At 39.6% G+C, this 23,189-nt stretch overlaps 2 protein-coding genes, 2 long non-coding RNA genes and 5 other non-coding genes across 30 annotated transcripts in view; 6 read left to right on the top strand and 3 right to left on the bottom strand.

The window, feature by feature from the left end:
* LOC122414027 (uncharacterized) overlaps nucleotides 1-5,133 on the top strand; it is a 9,978-nt gene extending 4,845 nt beyond the window's left edge. For 2 of the 3 annotated variants that reach the window (XM_043424789.1, XM_043424788.1), the window contains 4 exons: nucleotides 3,095-3,216; nucleotides 3,309-3,545; nucleotides 3,643-3,885; nucleotides 4,205-5,133. In XM_043424789.1, coding sequence (XP_043280724.1) covers nucleotides 3,095-3,216; nucleotides 3,309-3,545; nucleotides 3,643-3,885; nucleotides 4,205-4,320 — 718 coding nt within the window. In that variant the 3' untranslated portion in view covers nucleotides 4,321-5,133. The remainder of the gene's footprint in view (nucleotides 1-3,094; nucleotides 3,217-3,308; nucleotides 3,546-3,642; nucleotides 3,886-4,204) is intronic. The other variant, XM_043424790.1, reaches the window with a different exon arrangement.
* On the bottom strand, nucleotides 4,940-22,813 carry LOC122414030 (uncharacterized). Of its 4 annotated transcripts, XR_006261689.1 has the most exons (4): nucleotides 20,653-20,970; nucleotides 19,112-19,640; nucleotides 18,768-19,025; nucleotides 4,940-5,735 (listed from the first exon to the last, which is right to left on the bottom strand). It is a non-coding gene; the product is annotated as an uncharacterized lncRNA (long non-coding RNA). The 4 variants fall into 4 exon arrangements; XR_006261688.1 differs by lacking the exons at nucleotides 4,940-5,735; nucleotides 20,653-20,970 and adding an exon at nucleotides 21,800-22,813 and having other exon boundaries at nucleotides 18,516-19,025; XR_006261687.1 differs by lacking the exons at nucleotides 4,940-5,735; nucleotides 20,653-20,970 and adding an exon at nucleotides 21,827-22,813 and having other exon boundaries at nucleotides 18,516-19,025.
* The window catches only part of LOC122414029 (NAD kinase-like), a 30,769-nt gene continuing 13,685 nt past the window's right edge, over nucleotides 6,106-23,189 (top strand). Inside the window, exons 1-2 of one of the 17 annotated variants that reach the window (XM_043424793.1) lie at nucleotides 6,106-6,839; nucleotides 9,495-9,542. In XM_043424793.1, the coding sequence (XP_043280728.1) occupies nucleotides 6,724-6,839; nucleotides 9,495-9,542 (164 nt within the window). In that variant the 5' untranslated portion in view covers nucleotides 6,106-6,723. Of the gene's footprint in view, nucleotides 6,840-9,494; nucleotides 9,543-11,305; nucleotides 11,395-14,536; nucleotides 16,271-20,996; nucleotides 21,138-22,812 lie in introns of those variants that run through there. The other 16 variants (XM_043424792.1, XM_043424809.1, XM_043424810.1 and 13 more) reach the window with 16 other exon arrangements.
* TRNAG-UCC (transfer RNA glycine (anticodon UCC)) lies at nucleotides 8,261-8,332 on the top strand. The gene has a single exon. It is a non-coding gene; the product is annotated as a tRNA-Gly (tRNA).
* Nucleotides 9,355-10,676, bottom strand: LOC122414031 (uncharacterized). Its single transcript, XR_006261690.1, has 2 exons — nucleotides 10,139-10,676; nucleotides 9,355-9,688 (listed from the first exon to the last, which is right to left on the bottom strand). It is a non-coding gene; the product is annotated as an uncharacterized lncRNA (long non-coding RNA).
* Nucleotides 12,471-12,542, bottom strand: TRNAG-UCC (transfer RNA glycine (anticodon UCC)). Its single transcript has one exon. It is a non-coding gene; the product is annotated as a tRNA-Gly (tRNA).
* On the top strand, nucleotides 16,581-16,652 carry TRNAE-CUC (transfer RNA glutamic acid (anticodon CUC)). The gene has a single exon. It is a non-coding gene; the product is annotated as a tRNA-Glu (tRNA).
* Nucleotides 17,973-18,044, top strand: TRNAE-UUC (transfer RNA glutamic acid (anticodon UUC)). The gene has a single exon. It is a non-coding gene; the product is annotated as a tRNA-Glu (tRNA).
* TRNAE-CUC (transfer RNA glutamic acid (anticodon CUC)) lies at nucleotides 20,626-20,697 on the top strand. The gene has a single exon. It is a non-coding gene; the product is annotated as a tRNA-Glu (tRNA).

Genomic DNA, 23,189 nt, shown 5'->3' with positions numbered 1-23,189 from the left:
TCGTAATAAGCAGGTGTCTAGTCAGCCGGCACTTGAGCTACTCGTCACTTAAGACGTTATGTAATGCACTTGAATTTATATTGCCCTGACCTTGTCTATATATGCTCGTTTCTCCGTGTCCCCCTTTTCGTTTCTTCGTTTCTTCCTATTTGTGGTATGAGCGAGCACAAGCACCGATAACAAAGTGGAAGATCGAGAGGGTGAAGAAGCACAGCGAGGACTCGGTTTTTCCGATCCTCTTGAACGCTCGCATCTAAAACAGCATCCACTTCTCCCGTAAAAGTAATTTACTTTCTTCAACCACCTGGCAAGATTTTGCTTCGTTATGCTCGAGTGCACTGGCCCCTTTTGTGTTATTAACATAGCGAACCGGTCCATGCCACTGGACTTGTTTACTTCTTTGTAGTTTTGAATAATTTATCCTCTTCGTCGTGCTTATTAATCGAGTTGAAAGCATAATGAGTTCTTTTTTTATTGCTGAACGAAGGTTAAAGTTAGAAAATATACTTTCTACTCGGCTCATTCAAGATTCGAGTCGAAATTAGCTCGAAGAATCAAACGTTTGTTCGCGATTTTTCAACTCTTCTGCGTTTATACTGAATCGTCACGAAAATTCTCCCACTCAGTCTGGTCTACTTAATTCCTCAATTTATGCCTCTCGGTGCGATTTGTTTTCGCGACAAAACAAACGTTCGTCGCGAGTACGTGACTTGGACGCGCGTCCACTTTAAAGTACAAGACTCGAATGTAATTTGCTGAGATTTTTTTTACAAATGCGAATTACTCTGCCCCTCGGTGAGATCTCGCAATTTTCATTCGTGCTTCCCTCACCCCTTGGGACACCGAAGCAGACCGAATGGAAGAAGATCGAATCGACTGAGCGCTCGCGTCCATAAATCGAGCAACTCGAATCATGTTTTCATCAAGCTCTGGGCCCGAATTCGTCGCACTTAATCATTCGACGTTGCTTTCGAATTGAAACCGAGTGAATTTCTTATTTTTAATATCCAACAATCGATCAAATAATCGACCCATCGGGTTCGTCCGTTCCACGAGACAAATGACGCGGCAAGTGCAATGGAATGGTCGGAGGCAGCGTTTACAAATGAGCTGTCAGATAAGTCAAGTCCGAAGGATGAAAAGAGGCACGAGGGAAGGAAGGGGGAGGTGTTGGGTAGTAAGAATTGAGGATTCCAGACGCGCGGACTTAAGTCCCAGACGAGAGAACAGACGGACAGTGAGCGACGTGCAACAGAATCGGTGGGCTCGGCTGCTGACGTTTCTCCCTGTCTGGACGTCGTCTAGATCGTGTAATAACGAATGCTGCTGCTGCCTGCAAGCAGCAACAGCTGCCAACACGCGGCCACTGTGGGTCACTGACCATACACCATCCACCCGTGGTCTGCGTCTCGTCTCGTTTAAGTCTTCCTGCCCACCCTACTGCATATCGATGACTTAAACGAGATTCTACGGAATAATTTAAATTTCACGTTCTCCACCCTGGCCAAGGCGCGTTGATCGACTTTTAACGAGCCCAACGAGACGACGCTCGCCGTAGATGAGAAACGTTTTTTAACGGCAACGAGTTATTTCCAATTTTTTTTTTAATGCTGACCAAATATCTTCGAGTTACGTTTCGACTGACGCGTTGGCAGCTCCGATTTACAAGGAAGGTTACCTCACTCTACCCCCACAACCTGGCTCCCAATAACTCCGTCTTTGTAGTTCACGGCGAAGTATAAACCCTAGCTGCCCACTCGCACATTTAAGGGGTGAATTCCTCAAAATCCACGGTTCGTTCGTTTTTCGATGATTATCTTCGAAAGCAAAAAATATACGATACGACAAAAGTTTAATTGCTAATTCATTCGTTTCTTAGTGATCTGAAATGAGACGGAGTTGAAAATTACATAACATTTTTTTATTTATTTTGTTTTCATAAAAAAACGTGTTCACATTTTTCTTTATTTTTTCTCAAAATGCGTTAATATTCCAACTTAAAATTCAATGATATCAATCTACGCAGTGATGTTCTCCGTCTCGAAAGTTTGTCATAGAGAGTTATTTTTTTTCAAACGCATAAAATTTTATAAACTTTATCTGTAAATATGTTTTCGTCAAACTAAGCCGTGGACATCTTGAAATGTGTTTCATTTTTCCTCGATATCTTATCAAATTGAATATTAACGTATCAATAGAATGTTGCCTTGAACTCGAATTTCAAGTAATTTTTTTCAAGATTTTAACTTTTGGGACATTTGCTCAATTGGCATACATTTTTGAAAATATTGACAGTACGTTCTCAATATGTACTCAATCTGCACGCCTATAACCAGAGAACTTTAATGAACGCGAACCGTTAATACTAATTTGAATATGGGACCGATCAATTTGTATCGAGTCTCATATTTTACTGATTTTTCTGTATTTACTTGATAGATACTTGATTGATAAGATATCATCGAAAAATGACACGTGTTTCAAGAAATTTTTATATAATTTGATGAAAACATGTTGTCAGTTATGGCAGCACCATTTGTAATCGGTTTGTAAATTTTTTTACACGTGTACTGTGGCTACAAAGTATGATACAAAGTAGCTGAAATTAATATGGATAAAGAAATGCTGTAAAATTTTCAACCACATATTATTGCAAGGGATTAGAAAACGAATAAATTTGCAATTTAAACTTTTGTCGTATCTATTTTGGTTTTAAAAATATCAGCGAAGAAACCACTGATTTTGGGAAATTTATTTTACCCCTCAAATATGCAAGTGTGCAGCTAATGTTTTGCGTGGCTTTATACTTTGATGGAAACTGCAAAATTTAATTCTTTCGACCCAAGCTGTGAGTAAAGTAAACTTCTGTTTAGCTCCTTTTCAACCAGATACATTCGATCGAAAACTTAGCTCGTGGAGGTTTTTCTCCTCGATTGTGGACTCACTCACTCCCAGGTTCCGATTGCCATCGTTCTGATGAACCGCACTCACATATGATAGTCTCTAACGTTTGTTGCAAGAACGATTTTTTTCTTTACCATTTAAAAGGATTTGTTTTGCTACCCGATTAACCAATCGCTTATTCGCTTTGCAGTCAGAGTCAGAAAGCTATCGAGGACATCAAACTCAAAGTCCTTGCGATGACCGGACGGTTCAATTTGACCTCGAACGGCAACCAGGTTCAGCGCGAGAGATTAACGATGTTCCCACCGATTTGTAAGTTTCTCAGGAAAACATAACTCCGCCAATGTGAGCCTTCCTTATCTCTCAATACTTCGTAAAATCGATAAAATTTCTTGAAACTTCAGGTCAGTTACCGAGAAACACTGACGCCGAAGCGTGGTCGGACCCTTTCTCGATGAACATGAACTTCCAACTAAATCTCACATCGAGCGACCATGTCGTTGCAGCCAAAGTGAGGATCTACGTTTTGCCTCAAATCAACATGACCACGTCGACCAGTGGAAGTGACGAAGACGATGCAGAGGAGAAAAAGATCAGGATATCGATTTACTTCTACACAAAGTCACTGAAAAAGCATCGATGTGAGTATCGACAGTGAACCGTTGCGCGAAAAAGACGAGCCGACGACTGTATTCAGCAACACCAAACGCTTCGATTTTCAATCTTGCTTTTCTGCAGCAAAAAAACGGTTGATCGATTCCGTAGTGATTGCACTGTCATCGCAAGGCAGTCATTGGGCGCTGGACGTCAGACAGGCGCTTCGTTTTTGGCGACAAAATCTCCGGAATACTCACAACCTTAACAACAATCACGGCCTGGTCATCCAGGTTGAGGACCAGGACGGAAAAGCACTGAGACCTTCGCAATACATACACCAGGACTCGTGTCACACGAGTGAACTTGACGAGGATGAGAAGGCATGTGAGTGTGTGACCTAACAACACTAACTCGACTTTTCGTTTGCGCAATTCGTTTTTCTTTCCTTCTTAACACCGTGTGCGGTAACCGCTCGACGTTTTTTCCGAAGTAATGAAAAAAATTCAAAAGTGCTAGAAAAAATTACTCGATATATCGACTCGCATTTGTGACCAATTGCCATCGATTTGTGAGAAAAGTTTGAAAGAAATCTAACTTTGATGCAATCTTGGCATACGCATGATTTTTCCAGAGTAACATTTAACGCAAGGGTGCAAATCAAAATTATTTCTCAACGAAATTATTTTTTGTCTTTTCTCCACAGACCAACGAGTCCCTGCACTCTTCTTTCAAGCCTGTTCTCGTTATGTTCGTGTCGTGAACGGGGACCCGGTGACGTACGTAAATTGCAGTAAATCTTCGCGGAAGGGAAGACATTGATGAAGATTATTGAAACGCAAAGAAAACGGAGAAAATCGCTGAGAGAGTACACGAAAAATTTCGAAATTCTCGACATGCAGATTCACCGTGAAATGCCATTGATTTAACTCGAGAATCCATTATTCAAAGAGAAAACCCGCCTGCACAGACTGTTTTTAAGTTAATTCAATATTAATCGAGATAGAGGATACGAATATTATTATTTTATTTATAATAACGTAGGATTTTAGGGGTAGGAAGTGTTTAGTGAGCGCTACATTGGTGCCTTTTCATCTACGAGTGCTCGCCGTTTGTACAGTGGTAAATACCACTAAAATATTATCCGAACTTTCCTATTTTGTTTTCTCTCAAAGATTGTAAATATGAGCCAATAACATCCAGCTTTATTGTTTCGTTCGCATTGGTCATTTTCATAGTGTCATTACTATTGCTGTTTTTATTATTTTGCGTAAAAATTTATCATCGCCCATTAGTCCCAACGACTGAAATAGCCCAAAGTTAACACGAATGGTTGGCTACATTCATCATTTAATTACTTTTTCATTAGTATTACCGGCAAGACGTTTACACGTCGGTTAATATATTTAATTGTATTTATAAGACCAAACATTTCGTAAAATTAAGTACCTTCTCATTCTCATTCAACGAGAGACGAGGGTTTAGTTTCGTAGGTTTTCACTATTAAGGTATCTCTGTTGCCTCGTTTGTCGCGTCGAGACTGAGAATCGTGTACATAATGTATATTTATCATCATGTCGCGTAGTACATATACATAAATTTTATTTTCTTCCAAAAAATAAATCTATAAATATATTCCTCTTATCGGTAGGCTTATTCCCCGACTTAACTTATCCCGATTCTCTTCGATCCTCGCGGCTTCAACGTTCCCAAGAAAACGTGGCGCCATCCTACGGTCCTACGAAAACTGCAATCGAAACGTTTCCTCGGTCGGAAAAAGTTTCCTCGTTACCGTTCGCCACCACGGAAACAGCCATGAAATCAACTAAATGTGACCAAAGTCACGTAAACAAGTGAAATTTTATAAAAATCTATGAAAAAATATTCTCACGGAAAAAATAAAAACGATCAGAGAGTTTCTACCCATAATTTTATCATTTGCAGCAACACTTCTACAAAGTACTTGACAATCCAGGGAATTTCATTGTTTGAAGGACCATCGGACCCTCAGTTTAAATGTCATCAACAAAAAGTTATTCGTACCGCGAAAAACGACGAATATCATCAGTCGACTACTTCAACTTTCCAAACTGGAATTCCCTTCGAAATGTCTAGTTAATTTTTCATCGAATAATTATTAAAATACTCAATCATTGAAGTTCGATCCTCTGAATAATTGTGACGAATGAGTGGAGCCAGCACGAAAGACTTTAGAGAGGGAGCGTTAATTGGCCCATCTGCAAACAAACAACGAAACATTCGTGACGTCGTAAGATGTCCGAAGACTTTTCGATTGAAAATTTAATGCTGAATGAAAACCGATGCTACTGAGCTGAATTTCGAGGACACCTCTTACATAGAGATGGACTGCAAGAGTAACACTTTGAGCACGTTCGAAGCCATTCTTCCCCTACTTCCGACCCAGTTTCCTGGCGTCGCCACCAGCATGACGCATGGGCGAGCTCTGCATTTGTCCAATCAGCTGACGATGGCTATCGTACAATGGTATATAAATATATAAATATATATGAGTTTATACTTATGTATATACGAATATACACAAATGTCCACACGCGTAAAACGACGTGAGAAAATCTTACAGACGTACGAAGTGGATAAAGCCCTCGACACCGAAAGCACGATCACAAGACGCTGTACTATTACACTTTTGCATCTGCTTGCTCGTGCTCGAGTTACTTTCAAGCTTTTTTCATCAATAAATAAATTGGCTGGTGTTTATGAAACGATAATACAGTAATTCGGTGAATTTCATTGTCTTCAAAGTTTCCCTAACCTCTGCGTACTTCCGGTTTCTTCCAAACAAGTTTTAACCGAACTTTTACAAACGTGGGCGCGAAAAATGTTAACGTTAAAAAAAAAAGGAAATGTGTCGTGCCATAGCTCACGATTGAGCGGGCTCCTCGACTCACTATATTGTCAACTGTGTTTATCGCAATGTTGATATTTTGAGCATTTTGTCAGCAGTGGTGTTCCATTAAGTCGACAATTTCAAAATAACTGGCACCGTTTGTGAGTGAACGGTGCAAAGCGATTCTCGATTAATGTATTTTTTAACGATATATTTTCTTGTGAACCGTGAGAATGTTGATTAAAAAAATTGAAACATCGACCAAAGTCTACTTGGTTTGTGCGTAGAGGAAAGTTGTCCTCATACATTTTTCTCGTTTTCGTTTGGAGTGTCAGTTCCGTTTCAACGACATTATCATGATGGATATGAAGGACCTGCATCTGGCCAAGGCGATGGTGGAACTCGAGCTCAATGAAGGCAAGCCGAAAAATCCTGTGGCTGCGCGGATGCAAAAGGAGCAAAAACTCTTCAGGTGAGTTCAAAAGTGTGCGAAGACCTTTCCGAAAGGTCATGAAGCCCACTGTGTACCGAATAAAAACAAACACTTTCCGAATACCAATGAACGAACGGTTTTACACAGTTTTACTGTGGGTCAATCATTTTTTCGAGATTTCTTCAAGCTCCGATTTTTCTCAATCATTTACATTTCATAAGAGTAATAATTGCTTAAATCCACTGAAAAAATGTCTTCGAAAGACCGTTTTTCCTCGAGAGCAAATCGACTCTTTTTTCTTAGCAAAAATAAAACAACGATTGTAAATATAGTTTCGTGTAATTAGAGCCAAAATTTGTAAAAAAAAGAATAAACCAGGCCAATAATTGCATCGCCTCGTTAATCGTACAGAGATTGAAAATTCTTACCGGCGAGATGCTGAATCGCAGTGAGTCAACTCTCTGTGCTTGAAACGCCAATCTAATTCGATTCACTGACCTCTGACATGCGCGACGATTCACAACTCCTATACCCTTTCACTTGGAAGTTTCAAGAATAGATTATCCTCACGAGATTCGTACGAAAATATTACCTGCGATGATAACAGTTTGCAGAAAGTACTTATCCTTTGTTATCCACGGAAACAGCTCCGAAAGAGTTGGCCAAAAAGAAACGGTTTTTTTTTATGTTCTGACGCTTTGCATTTTACATTGAAAATGAATCTTTCAAATTTCCTAGATATTTTCAAACGCTCTCTCGTGTCGTCTCTATTTTTGAATGGAACGAAAGTCATTGATAAAAAAAATTCAAATTGGCTCAACGAGTATTTATACTGCGCTGTATATAAAAATGAAAAAAAAAAAAAAAAAAAAAAAAAAAAAAAAAAAAAAAAAAACAGTACGATTATCGTAATTAAAGTTTGAGATCAAATGATTTTGCTAAAAATCTTCCAACGCTCGGGGACCTTCGCGATAGGTAAAAATAAAAATTTCAGTTCGGAGCACCCGTCACACGGATAACTAATTGTTTAAAAGTCCAGGACTTTTTTAAAGATTCTTAAAAAACGAATATTATCAATATTTCAAAAATCAGTTGCACGCTGTTGAAATGTAGTTTTGACAAAAACTCTTTCAAACTTCCCATCATTTTTGCATTATTTGAAGCCATTAACCTTTACAGCCAGGATTTGAGAGTTAAAACCGCCCTTGAAAAATGCCCAAATTAGTGTCTGGTATCACGTATCTTCTATATACAAAGTTCAAATCACTGGGCGAGCCGATACGCCGACTTTCCGGTCCTCTAGAGCAGGTTAAACTTTTTGACTCGTTCACACTGAAAAATGGGTGAATTCTGTGCAGGGAAAATGAGTAAATTGAACTAACGTAATGAGATCGTAGTTTTGTTGCAAAGTGAAAAATCGAACGGCTGGAAAAGTGTTATCGGGAAAGCAATCAGCACGTGCGATGGTGGTGTAATGGTCAGCATAGTTGCCTTCCAAGCAGTTGATCCGGGTTCGATTCCCGGCCATCGCACATTATTTTTTTTCGAATCTGATGAGCATAAATGTAGCAGATAATAAAAAACGATGTTTTTCGAGCGGTTTTTCAAACGTGATGTAAGATTTTTCGTGCAATTTTTTGAGAGCTGTTACTTTGATTTTCGTGTCACAATAAAATATGCTAATCAAAACGATTTTCATTAAATCGCAAAGGCACTCGAAGTAAGGAAATCAAACGGTGGGACGTGGATGCGAAGTAAGTCGCGACCAGGGTCGATTGTCCGCGACGAACTTTCTTAAACTCGATAAACGTATTTCATCTATCGGTTTGACTTTTTTTCTATGTAAACGTGTCAAGGCCCCAGCCTGAAATAATCGATCACAAACAATGTCTTTGACGCGTTGCTGGAGGCTACTCAAAGTACGTCCAAGATATTTTCCTCTGCGAAATGATAGGTGCAGTGGCAACTGTGTTACTGCATTATTTATATAAGATGTTCTCAATAATATTCTCTCGGACTGAGGCCATTGAAAGTGGTGGAAATTCGAGCGGTTCGCAGATTACAACTCGACTGATTCGATATAATTGCGCCGTTGATTGAGCGTCGTTTCGTCGGAGATAAAATTCCCATTTTTTTTCACATAAACATTATTTAATTAACGACACGGGTCAACACGAAATTTGATATTGACATTTGAGTATGAAGTTTTGGTAGATTGGATGATATTTGAACGAAAAAAAATTACATGGCATGAAAAAGTTTGCTTTTGTATCCAGGAGAACGGTTGAACGAAACTTAAGGATAAATAATGAAATTTTTTTTGTAGAGTCCTGTAATTTGTCAACCTTTTGAATCTTTACTTCTACTCGTAATAATCGTTTCTTGGAATAAAAAACTATGAAATTTTTAGGTTCATTTTAGTTGCAGGACAGTTGGAAAGAGTCCTAACTTCTATCTTCTATGCTTGCACAGACTGAAATATCCAGGTCACGAAGTGTCGCGTATTAATACGTGGCGAAATAATAAATTTATCTTGGCACAATAACCGAAAATATAGGATTTTTTGGGGTTTTATTATCGTGGACTGTTGAACATTAATATTCACTGAATGATTATTGTTACATTGAATAACTGCAAACACCAACGATCAATTATCTTTAATAACGCATTATTTTTCTGTTCTTTTTCGAAAAGCGGCAATCTGCGTTCCGAGTTAAGGATCGAGCAGGCTGAACCCCGAAGGTAAAAGTGTTGACAGTTTTCTTGAATAACCACACAAGTTTGAGGCGAATAGCGCCATCCGAGCATGCACGACGCCACCTCGCGTTTTGATCAGCAACCATAAAGCAAACCAGTTGAAGTTGATTATAGCAGGGTCTCTGATTATACTGTAAGCAGAGATGAGTAGTATTTTTCATTTTTTCATACGACTTTTTTATCAACTTTTCACTGGTGTAAGCTTGGCATGTGCACAGATGAACTCTGCACACTATAGTGTGATAACACGAACGTAAGTTTTTCAGCATGTTTTTTAGTCACTGTTGAGTTGTTCACTACTTCAGCATCGATGTTATCGATTGACCGCAATTATGCGGTTGAATTACGACCGAGGAAATGGAAAGTAAATTCAACTAGACGTGAAAAAACTGTAAGTTTGCGAGGTTCGTTCGAAGAATCGAACATTTTAAATAAAATTTCATTTCAGCCTATTTTTTTGTCACACGTGCAGAGAGCACGTAAGACTCTTTGGTTTTTTGTATCATTCGCAAATCGTCGTTTTTTCAGATGCCTAGAAATGCTCTATCGAACACTGAAATGTGGCCAATGAACAAAATTACCAACAGCTTGTCTCTCGCACAAAAGTCTCTCGGTCAGTCGTAATAGTCGCGCTTTCATCGCTCTACTTTTCTCATGTCAAGGTCCTCTACGTATACGTTTAAACTTCCCCAGCTGTACGTCATTTGCGAACCTTCCGTGGTCGAACGATGGTGTTTCACTGCTATTTTATTGTTGAATTTGTGTCGCCGGAGAAAGCGAAGACAGATAAGAAGTTATTACGAGCGCACGTTCTGCGTGTTTCAATTGCTTTATCAATACTAATTACAAAGTTCGCTCAACGGAACAAAGAACTCCAAGTTTTTCAGGCTTTCTAACCATTTCCAGCGATCTCTCGATCACTGCTGACGAATTTCCCAACCTTATCAACGCTGCTTCAAGTCAATGATAGGCATTATGAGCAGGGAAAAATATTCTTATAAAAAATATTTATTCACAATTCTCTTTCTGTGACTCATGCAATTTAGGAGTTTGAAGCAAAAAACGATAAGCCGTAAAGATAAGAAGAGTGATAAAAGTTCCATCGAAGTGGTCAATGAATTACAGATCTGCAACAGCGAAAAGTAGGCAATATTTAATTTTACTGTTAAGGTGACACGGAACCAAAATTTTATTCAAAACGTGCGGTGATGGTTCAATGGAATTTGCTCGACCTCGTTAATCCCCAAGCCGCTCAAACGGCGCGGTGAGGTTGGAAAATGTCGATCGTTTACTTTTAGAGCGCAATTTCTGGTATCACGAAACCGGTCGCGTCGTCCATTGATCGGAATGAAACGATTGACCTTGAATTTTGAAATCAACGAAAAAAACCGGCCGTCGTATTTTGGAATGTTGAGTAATCAGCGAATTGCGAAGGAAGCTTATTTTCAGAATGTCAAAAAAATCGTTCGCACTGTGCGAGATCAGTAAATGATTTAGTGTGTTTTGGAAAAGCGTAGCTCTCTGGAGAGGGACGAGCAATTCAAAAGGATAGATATACACGTACGAGTGTACGTGAGCCTCGGTTCCGTTGAGGGGGTTATCGCCGAGTTCGGCCTTATCTCTGGAAGAATGTTTCTATCCTCTTGTCTCGCCTCCTTTTTCTTCGTTTCTCTCGATTTTCTCATTTCGTATGAGAAACGATCGTGGCAAAAAGAGATGTGCACGATCAGGCCGATATTACTGAGAGAAGCCTCAGTGTAGTGATGCATTTCGCCAGAGGAATTATTTGGAGGACTGCTCTACGTACTCGAAGCATATTCGCCAATAGCATAACCAGGTATATCAAAATAAATAAAGATATAATGTGTATACGAGAGACTTTAAGTACGATCAGTTTTATCGCAAATGCGCATGTGCCGTCGATGAAAAAGGCAGAAGCAACGAGACTATCTTTCTGCAATTGTGCAGCATTTATATCATGGCTTGCGAAATACGAGCGCGAATAAATCAGCGAATATTAACAAGTTGGCGATTCATAAGGAAATCGACCGATTCGATAGATTCGATCGTTTATACTTTCGACAATTTTTCAACGGAATCAAATTCAATTGATTTGTGTCACAAAAAAACAGTGCACACGCGGAACCACGAATTCAAAAAAAAAATTTCCGTTTCGTCCGACGAATTGAGATAAATTGAAGATCGATAGTACAGTTCCAGGGCCTCTTACGGAGCAAAATTTTGAATGATTTCATTTACAATTTTGATTTTTTAATGCGATACTCTATGGAAGAACTCACAATAATATTAATTGTGAAAAAATTGTACGCTGATCGAGCTTCAGGAGAGTTTATATCGTGGAGAAAATTTATCACAGATTCCGTTTCTTTAAAAAAACATTCCCTTTCGGGGCTTTTAGGAAAGAAAACATGAAAAACTTCGGCAAATTCGGGAATCGCAGGAATTTCATCAAATTTATTTTTGAGACCGACTCACGTGCTTTCCTTCGTCTAGTAGCTTCGCTTTTTTTCTAATGAATTGACCACCCCTTTTTCTCGGTGCCATTACACCGATATAAAATTTCTTTCGCAGTCATTAACTCACTCATTAACCAGTCAAATTGAAGGATAAATTTTATCTTTCACGATATTTTTACGTTGTGCTTATTTTTATTTTTATTTTTTTTTATTCCACTGCAAAATAGCGCATAGTTATAAATTCTTCTAATTCATAAGTCTGACTTGATTGAGAGCAAAAAAATGTTTACACATTTCTCATGAACTCAAAATTGGTTCCTGGATGTTCAACGTGAAAATTTCTGCCTGAAATCTACAGGAACCCCGTAGAATAATACGACGCTAGTCTAAAAGTGAACTAAATGAAAAATCATACTCCCCAGGAGCAAAAATAATGTGCGATGGCCGGGAATCGAACCCGGATCAACTGCTTGGAAGGCAACTATGCTGACCATTACACCACCATCGCTACATGCTCTCGGCTTATTACAGCTAAATTATGTAGGGCAACATAGATCTAATTAAACTAATGAGATTGAGACACAAAAATCATAGGTGGACTACAAATTTGAAGGTACAGAGTGATCAGAAAATGGTAGAATGCCGTTCAGCAGAACTGTAAGAAGCGCTCATCAATATTTCCATGCGAGAATTTCAATACCGTTAGATTCTAGCATGGAAATATTTTCCTCCTTCTCCAATTTGCTATCATAATTTTTCGCATATATTGCACCTGAAAATAAAAATGCAAAAATTAAGATTATCGACGAAAAATCTGAAATGATGAAAATTTTATCGAACGATAATAAAAAAAATATAATCACACTCTCGAAAGGTACGTTACGTCATATTATATCAACGTATATGGCCCGAAGGAGCAGAATTACCGAATGCGCTGTATACGCCAAATTCCTTTGGATTCCTTTGGCACCCGTTGAAACAGGTACGCATATTTTTTGGCTCACCGTCAGTGACTCCAAAGCCGCGTAGTAATGCAACGCTGAATGATGATGTAATGAAACGCGTTGCACCTCAGCGACATAAGAGATCCGCGATCGCTCTCCACCGTTCTCAATAAAATACAATGATTTCCATACGGCAATCGCATTATCCGTCGACAACTGGTTTACGGTTATGCATTAACCGTTTTGCAAGTTGACCATCGCGTTTGAAACATTATTTTCTTTCTTAGTACATAAAAAGAACGATTTTCACTCGCAGGCTTATTCGGGTTGAGCTCCTTTTCGACACGTTGGTGTCATGGAACGATCTTTCGACGTGGAACGACTCCTGACCATTTTCGTGACACTTCAGCAGTGATTTTCTCATCTTTCTTCACTCTCATTCCATTGACGCATCCTTTCCAATCAATGAGGTCATTCGAAATCGTTGATTCCGAAGAGGCTCGTGTTCCATGCTGCAACTATTTTTCCCAATAAATTTCAAGATTTTCACTTCAAAGGATCAAACTTTACTTGCATTTGATCAAAGAGCTGTCAATCATTGAATCGTTGCTGCAAAATATCATCATTGATCATCGTCGTGAGGACTCCGGACTCCTCCAGAGCCTCGGAAATCTTGTTCATTACGCAGCCGTAATTTTCGAAGCGCTATATAAGCATAAGTACAGAATGTTCTGGAGGTTCTTCACAAAAAAATGGCATCCAAGCTTGAGAATTGAACGGCAGACTCCGGGATGATTGCTTCCGTAGCGAAGAACGGAATATCTTCGCTTGAATGAACGTTTTCTTATAGACTACTCGTAGTTTCACCAAGCCCGAGAAAAAATTCCAATGAAAAAGAACTCTTTTGTCTGGATATAACGTAGCAAAGCTACCGCTCTCTATGAAGTACCTTCGTTACGTTCACCGTTCGAACAGGCTTGACCAGCGCTCCCAATTGTGGGAAAAATTAGACAAAGTTTGAATTTTATTACAAAACATAAAATTGCGTTATTGAGCAAGCAATTTTCTCTAAACGGTTCAGGGTAGTTATTAGATTCAATCGAATTTGCTCCCGCTTCGTTTTGGGCTCTACACTCGATGTAAGCAGGAAAGTGAGCTAGCCCCACATAATCGATTGGTAAACGGGTTGACGTGTGCCATGTGTAGTGAAATTACGATCCCACGACCTTATTTTATAATCCTTATCGAGGTATCGTTTGACGGACGTGCTGTTACGAATGTTTGCACTACTGTTGACCGTGGAAACGGCGTGACCTTTTTTCAAATGGAGTAGAAGACGAGTATGCTGATCGAAGTAGACATTTGGTGGTGTTGAGTTCTCATATTTTCATTTATACGTATTTTTTCTTATCATCGACTAGCGATAATGGTTTGAAGATGGAGGGGCTTAGGGGTAAATGGAGGGGCACGTCCATCGCCGCGGCAACGTGTACGATCACAGCAGAGCTACGAGTGTACATGCATAGTCTGATACGGGACGTGGTTCTTCACAGTCTGGAGTCTCTCGTTTTCTCTCTGTCTCTATCATCCTCCTTGTTTTTTTTTACTCGCTCTCGCTGTAACCACAGCTTGCATGCGACCGGAGCAGGCCCCTACGGGAAACACATTCTTTCAGTAAAGTATCAGCAGTCGTGTCTCATTGACGTTCCTTAGCAGCGATCGCATGGAAGTGTTTCAAGTTATTCGTTCAGCGGAGTCCGTCTTCACGTGGTGAATGCTGGCACTCTAATCGTCTTGCTCAGTGTTGGTGGTGAAAATAATACTAATATTCTAAAACGACGATTAGTGGTGACGCAACCACCGATCACGAGTGTTCGGAAAGGTTGATTCGACTATTCTAGACAGATCAGTGGATCTGAACAATTTTTTGATGGTGACAGTTTCAATTGATGCTCAAACTAAATAGGATAATCATTCTTGCTACATTGTGACGAAGGTACATTGGCTTTGTCGTGAAAACAAATGGTTTCGAACCAGATGCATCGGGTATGGGATGAATGCGTGAACCCATTAAGGTAGTCTGAATCTGCAAGTACGATAATCCCTTAAAGACGATGTTTTACATTATTAAAAACGAAATATAAAATTTGTGGAAATTGTGAATGTCTACAAAGCTTAAATGAAAGGTTGAAGAGTCCAATTTCTGAGGACTACAAAACCGTGATATAATCACGTTGAATTTGACATCAAATCTCTGGTGTGATGATCTTTTTGTGAAATATACTTCGAGAAAGGACAGTCAATCGGAACGTCAAAGTTACTCATCCTGGCGCTATCATCGGTGCTAGTGACCGGTTTATTCATAACAAGCAAAAGATTTATACTCTTCAAGTGGATTCGATGCGAGTTCGTAGATTGCGTGGTAAATCGTTTCGTTAAGGGGCAATCTACCGTGACACAGTGAATGAGCTTGCCGATTTTTCATTGCGAAAAAAGAAAGTTTATCATCAAAACCCCTGTACGTAACGGAGTTCGAATTTTGTGAAGTGAACGATTTGGAACTTCGTGTCTCCGTGTCGCTTAACGCAAAGCGAGTTAGTCTTTGAGCACCTACGATCCTCCTAAGTGGAACGCGGAAGACTCGGAACAGCTGATTCCGTCCGTCTTTCATCACCGTCCTAGTGTTTGCTAAAAGTCCTCGCAGCCTCATGCTGCTCCTACGCTACTAACGGAATCTGGCTCAGAGCGTCGATCGGACACTCTTACCGGTCAGTTTTTCGATCGTTCACGTGACCGGTGAATTCCAATCACTTTTGCTATTACTGCTGTATTAGTACACCCTCTCCATTCCAGCTGCGTGATAATTAGTGGCCTGCAGTGACGTGCGTTCGACCACTCGTTGCTTCATCTGGATTCATTGATCAATGCTCCGTAACATGGAATATTGAATCGCCCAGCCTCTAATGCTTCGTTGCATTGCTTTCTATCGAAAAAAAACGGCCGTGTTTTCTTCCCCCACAGTGAGTGTTTTCGTCGCAATGATTGTTTGACTCGAAAATTCACAGAGACTTATTCAACCGACGAATAGTGAACGCGACAGCTCTGGAGCTTAAATCATGTGATCAGTGTTTTCATTGGATTGTTACAAAGTACATAGTTCTAGAGAAAACATGGTGAGGGAGCATAAACCCAGAAGGAGTAGCGTCAGCGAACTTTGCGAATGGAAATGTATTGGTGATCATGGGGATAAAGAAAGGGAAACTCGGAGGAGGAAACGTTCGGGCACCTGGCCGTGAGTTTTGTTCGATATTTAATCAAAAAAGGGCGTTTAATCACGCAGTAAGAAGACGGTGAACTATTTCAGATGCAAAACCAGGGCCTTGCCCGAGATCCTCACTGCATTAGTACGCAAATCTCATTTGAATCTTCTCCGTATGGTGTTGGACGAAATAAAAACGATTTCTCGATACATTGAACGATGAATCTTCAGAGAGTTGGATCACAAGAATTTTTGATCGTTTTTTCACAACTTTGAGCACTTTTAGGTCGATCAAGTCTTTTAGATTGGAATGAACACTGTCTAAAAATGCATCCACGTCGAATCCGGTATGGTCTAGTGGCTAGGATACCTGGCTCTCACCCAGGAGGCTCGGGTTCGATTCCCGGTACCGGAATTTATTTTTGTATTTTTCAATGAAACCGAGCCATAATTCCAAGTTTTTTTATTCAATTTATGCTGCAGAATGGGATCCAATGAAAAAATAGTTCTGAGTAGTGAATCAACTCCTTGAGTTTGTTTTTCTTTCGAAAAATTGTCACTAATGGAAAAGCTAGTTCGTTCGATGAAAATATTTACTTGTGTGAAAGAAATGCCAATTTCCAGCAGACTCTTTCGCATGGCCCATCTTCTTTAGCAGAGTGTGATATCAGGAAATAATTAATCTGTGTCGAGTTTCATACCGAAAAACTCATATCGTTAAAAAAAAAATTCAACTCCATAGGTCGCCTTATACTAACGGTAAATGGCTTAGTTCAAATTTTCACCGATGAATACGAATTCGTCAGCGAATTATAATCCTATTGTAATGAATTATTGAAGACTCAACCACGAAATGGAAACGATGATGGATAAAATCCATGAACACATAAATTCCTGTTTGTGGCGTTTGACACGGTCTGACAGAAGTTGACGATCTTGACATAATAGTCAGTCGTGGAAAATTTGCTTGATATCTTGATGTAGGCAATAATATCGAACCCGAATAAAAAAGTGATTCTGAATGACGGTTCGCTATTTTTCGAATAATGCACATTTCCGAGTGTTCAAAGTGGTTTTCCAGTTTCACTAATGTTTTTTCCAACGGTTGATCATGTACGGGATATTGCACAATATCCTGGGAGGATTTCGTATAACGACCACTGTTTACGTCCTTAGCATGGTCGCGAGCCTCATACGTTCTGCATGGTAAATAGTTGACATACTTAAAGTGACCTAGGAGGCTTATTGGATGAATTAATCTGTGTCACTCTCATATGGTGTCCATAAATGAAATGAATAACCAACAAAAGTTAAAAATAATTTTTTCATGAATTAGTTAAGGTGATCCATCAGTTATTCACTTGGTAAAAATCCTGCTGCACGGTTTAGTCCGGGTAGCTTAATATTTGAAAGAAAATGTGAGTTACACGATATTCTCATTTTATCAATGAACAAAGTGTAACTCGTACTTTTCTCAAAAAATCAAGGATGTCCGAGTGAACCGTGCTACCATTTTGTAGCTATCTCTCTCGTACTTGCATCACTGATACATCACCTTAATGAGTGATTTGCAAAATTAATTGAACATGCTGCACCACCTTAAATATTGACATGCTACTCAATTATAGTGTTTAAATACAGTCGCATTTTTATATAAACAATATCATCATTGTTGCAACAATTGAAATGTACTTCCTCAGCTTGAAGTAGTTAAATAAAACATCGTTTGTCATCATCCGGTATGGTCTAGTGGCTAGGATATCTGGCTTTCACCCAGGAGGCTCGGGTTCGATTCCCGGTACCGGAAATTTTTGCAAATCATTGTTTTTTTTTTTTCACATTTTATTAACATGTGAAAACACCAGAAAAATATTAAAAGTCGATGACGGTTAATTAGCCTTTTTATTGCCTCAATTTTGAAAGAGGATTTTTTAATAATAATTCAGAATCACGGTAAAACCTCGGTCTCAAGTACTTTCTCACAACTGACACACACTTACTCTGAAAATAATCAAGGGGCCGATCTTTCAAAGTAGCAGTGGTAGCGGAATATCCAAAATATTGTTAATTAAAACTCCGTTACATAGAAATATAAGTCGCGAAAAAACCCCAAAAAATCCGGCTGCCACACGGGGTGACCACCATAACACTTTCGTATACAACCTCAAAAATTTTTAAAGTTTGACCGTGGGTTCGTGCGAAAAATACGGCAACGTAATGGATTGGAACGAATTGGGATTTTCGGCAGGTATAAATTAATAAATCAAAGTACCCCAAGTTACTTGGGCACCATGCTCGGCCATTTATGCCGGGCCATTGAAATCCAGGTACCCCGATAATTAAAGCATTGTCTGAAAATGTGAAAGCGTCTGAATCGGCCAGAAAGAATTATTGCCGTTTTCGCTAAGTTTTCCTCTCGCAAGTTCTTTTATTTCATGTAGCTATTGCAAGTGCATTGCACTCCTCGACGCTGCGTCGTTCAATTATTTTCAAAATCTTCTTTTATTTTAATGAAACCATAAATAATTACCTCGTTTAAATGATCGTATTTATCTCGAACTTGAGGATTCAAAATTATGTTCAAGAACTCGTTCAATGTACGTGAGCCTAGCGCTTTCAGCATTGCCATATCTTCGGTTTCGTCTCTTGTGTTTCTTGATGAAACAACCCGCTAGCCGATTCTAGGTCGGAATCGTTTGAATGGTATTTCACTGATGGCGGAAATCAGGTATCCGCTGAGCAATCTCGCCATGTTGTCCATCACATTTCACCCTCATTCCATCTTTTCCTTTTTTTAGAAATTTAAGAATCAACCATGTGTGGTCTTTGAATACAGTTTGTTTTTACTAAGTTCGTTTCCACTGTGTTCCTCACCGTGTTTTTGTTTGTTGAACGATGTCAGCATGCAACGGAAATATTGTCGGCTTTTCCTTTGTTGTTCATCTCGTGTTGTGTCGGAGGTTAGAAAGTTCTGCTGGCGACCTATTTTGTACATTTTCAGTCCTTTTTTCGAGTTCATTTGTCACATTCGTGACACGTGCTTTGGAGGTTATTTTTCGTGAACGAAATAATTCTTCCGTCACTTTCAATATTTGTGATTCTCCTTTGATTTTATTATTTCGCGCAGTTTCCGCGATTATTTCACGTGCACTTCGGACGAATTCAATTTTGGCACGAACGATATTCTCAGTTGGAATTTGTGAAAACGGGAACACACGAGCGGTGAAAACGTCTTTCGTCAGGTGGTTTTTCGACCGCACCCGGGCGCGCCTGTGCGTGTGATTCTGAAAGAAAACGTCCGCTGCGCCATCTGGCAGGCGTCTGCAGTAGCTCCTCGCGCACTCTGCAATACCGTCAAACACGGGAGCCGGCAACGGAGCGTTCCGTTGATTAACCCATTCCCCTGCAAACAAGTTATTTTTCAGAATCGCTTCTTACGTCAGTTGAACTACTCCAGCTTCGCCAAAAACCTTGAAAAGTTAATCGAGCGTCGGTTTATAAAATTCGATGTTCGTATACTTTAAGGTAGATCATGCCCGTAGGATCGTATTTTATGGGTGTCTAAATTGGGTTGATTTTTACTTCCTAATCAAAGAAATTATCACTCTAAATTAATGTCAGAGTTATTAATTCTTATTCATTTATCAGGGATCCATCACTGACCGAACCCAAAATTTCATTCACCCCTGACTAAAGTACTATAATTTTTTATGTAAAAAATCGCTTTATAGAGCCCGAAGGGAAATGGATCAAGAAAAAAGTATAAATAAAAAAACAAAAGGCTGTGAAAAGAATGGTCCAAGCCGAGAAGGAACAAAATGCCCCGAAATTAGCAATTGTGAGATTTCGAGTGTTCATTTTATCAATTTCGTTGAATCTTTAACGTAATATATCTTTATCACTAGTAAGACAATCGGCTCGAATTTTTTCCCAGACCTTCGTTATATACTTCATTGTTATTGTGTACTTTTTTATAAACTTCGTAAGAAGCGTTCATTCATTACATGCAAAGAAAAACGATTTTTTAAGCATAGTCCATATACCCTGTGTGTTTTTCTTCATATATTTAACCTCTAGAGGACGGGAAATTTTCAGTTCAAATCAACATCTTTCAAATCGTCTAATTCATACATAAATCGAATGTATACCGCAGGAGAAGTCTCCAACCAAGCAGGTGGTCCCTAAAGAAACCGTCCCGTACTCTAAAGGTTAAACACGTTTATCTAAATAACCAACAAGACGACCCTTTTAAAATTTGACACGCGCGTCAGTCGACTACCCATTCAAACTCTGAGTAAATTTCAAGACTTTTTTAATAAAATCGAGTGCATGAACTACCTTAAACGATGTTGTGTGTACTGCATCTAAACTAATTTAAGCAAACATCATCCGGTATGGTCTAGTGGCTAGGATACCTGGCTCTCACCCAGGAGGCTCGGGTTCGATTCCCGGTACCGGAATTAATTTTTTCATTTTTCCAATAGTCACTGCTTCTTTGGTCGGATAAATAAACAAAAGCAACCTTCGCTTTTTGCTGTGTGTGCAAAACATTACGTGGCCTATCTTAGGGCTTAATTACAATCCACCGTTTCTGCATGCGGTGACTATAGCATCGATTTTTTGGCCAAGTCGAGTCTGCGCGAGATTATCAACAGGCTCAACGAACGCGATGACCGTCGTGGCTGTAGTCGTTGTCGTGGCGGCGGGCGGCACTACCTCGCCGACGGTGGCGACCCCGCGTCGCCGCTGGTTTGTAAACTATCGATGTTGTATTGAAAGTTTCTTAATACGCGCGTGGTGAATACTTCTCATTAACCTAAAGAGTTATTAAAAATGGAACGTATCTCTGACAGTGTGGAGATAAGAAACAAGGAGGAACTCGAGAGAAGGTATGAACGAGGTAAATAAGATTGAATCATTTTTTGTTCCCTGGGCAGTATGGGACACTCGGGAAATGAGCTCGTCTTGCTTCCCTTTTCAATTCGTGGCAGGTCATATTTTTAGATGAATTTTCTATCATCATAAAATGAGACATTGTCAAATCGCGAAGAGTTTTATTTATGTGGAAAATTGTTCACATGAAATGAGGAATTTTCCCAATACTCGTTCATCAAATATCCTTTCCTGTGTTCAAGCAATTCGATAATCAGAACTCTTATTCGTATCGACTAGAAATTTCATTCGTTTCATCATTTCTCCGGCATGAAATCGTCCCTCGCGTTACTCTCACTTGCAAGGAGGGACAATTACGAAAACTTTTTTCATGCCGCATGTTTGATAAAATAGTAATCGAGCTCGAACGATGAATCAGCGACTTTAACTACTGTTGGGAAGAGCCACTTTCAGCAAACCCCCCCAACAAATGCTTCACTGATGGCACGAATACGACTACAGCGAATCAATGTACCGTCAAAGTTACTACGCACAAACTTCATTACGTTTTCATCATCGAGTACTTTCATTTCTACGCGAATAATAAAAATTAAAAACACCGTTGAATCCAATACACACTGTGAACGAGATACACCGAATTTTTTCTTTCCTGGATGTTTCTTGACTTACATTGATCTACTTATTAAGGTTAAATACCATGAATTTTCTCCACACTCTGGCATTCGATCGTTCTGCGTCGCGGTTTCACTGACCAATGAATCTCAATCTTCCACTTTGGTAAATAACTACGTCGATATAGTTTCAATCCTCACCGTCCGAGGGCAGGACCTCCGCGACGTCTCACACTGCGAGCAAACGTTCCGACGATGAAATAACTCGGCACCAGGAATATCATCATTCGCTGCTTCCAACTTTCTTATTTTGCAGCAATAATTTGCCCAGCATTTTGTTTCCGGCCATAATTTTGCCTATGGACTTGCGTTTGGTAGCCCGATTTGATTCACAGTTCGCATAGACGAATCGAAACTGTAACTGGCTTGTGGATAAATCACTGTTTTGAAGAAAATATCGAGTCCTCACCAGCTACCAGTTTTTGAATCAAACTCGAGCGTCCTCGAGTTTCGGACTGCCATTTATTAGCGGATTAATTGTGATGGACGTTAAGCTCTCGGCTTGAACACAAAAACAAGAGCTGCACACATTCGAATTTCTTTGTAGGAAGTGAAGAACACTTTTCAAAACATTTTTCGTATTTTCCACTTCATCATTCAACTTAATTTCTTATGTAATACGATCTCATTCTTCAAATTCTCGGGAAAAACTCTATTCTTCGAATAGTGAAGGTTCATTAGGAAATTTAGTTCATATTAATCGTTACAAAGGCTCTGAAATTGAGTTGAAATCGAAAGTATTTTTTTCCATCAAGCCCCACCCCAGAAGGACTCGTGCAACCTCATCGGAATTTGCGACCCGAAGCGATTGCATCTCGGCAGAGTTCAAGCAGTTTTCTTTTTTCTCAGGCACCTTTTTTCTCCACGAAACCGTCTCGATCTTCGTTATCGACTGAGAAACCCTGAAGTCGTACATCGGTGTTGGTGAAATCGTTTGTAGTGTGTGACGATATCTCCCAGTTCAAGAAGAATCCGATTACGTCCGAGCCCCGTCGAGTTTATACCGAAGTGCCAGTTCTTAGTTTACTGTCGTGTACATCAGTACATCGTCGGTGATTGTTGCTCATTTGAAAGCCAGCGATGTTCCGATCGGGTCAACTAATAAGACGCTCTTTACCTCGTTATCGCGTATAGCGTGTGTGATTTCTCGAGATTCATTGTCCATCTCCAATTACATTGACCAAATATCATTGTGCGTTGCTTCTTATTCATTTTCTCAACGTTCTGTTTACCGATCGTTCGATCTGTCCAGAAAATCGAAAATTCTCTAGTGAAAAGTGCGACGGAGAATGAAACTACCGATGTGAATTTCCATCCATGATTAACGATCAATTCCAGAATATATTTGCTAGTGGTGTTCACTCTACGAAACAACCTCATCAGATTTT

This window comes from Venturia canescens, chromosome 7, assembly GCF_019457755.1.
Source record: "Venturia canescens isolate UGA chromosome 7, ASM1945775v1, whole genome shotgun sequence".
NCBI lineage: Eukaryota > Metazoa > Arthropoda > Insecta > Hymenoptera > Ichneumonidae > Venturia > Venturia canescens.
This window is presented reverse-complemented; position numbering and strand designations above follow the sequence as displayed.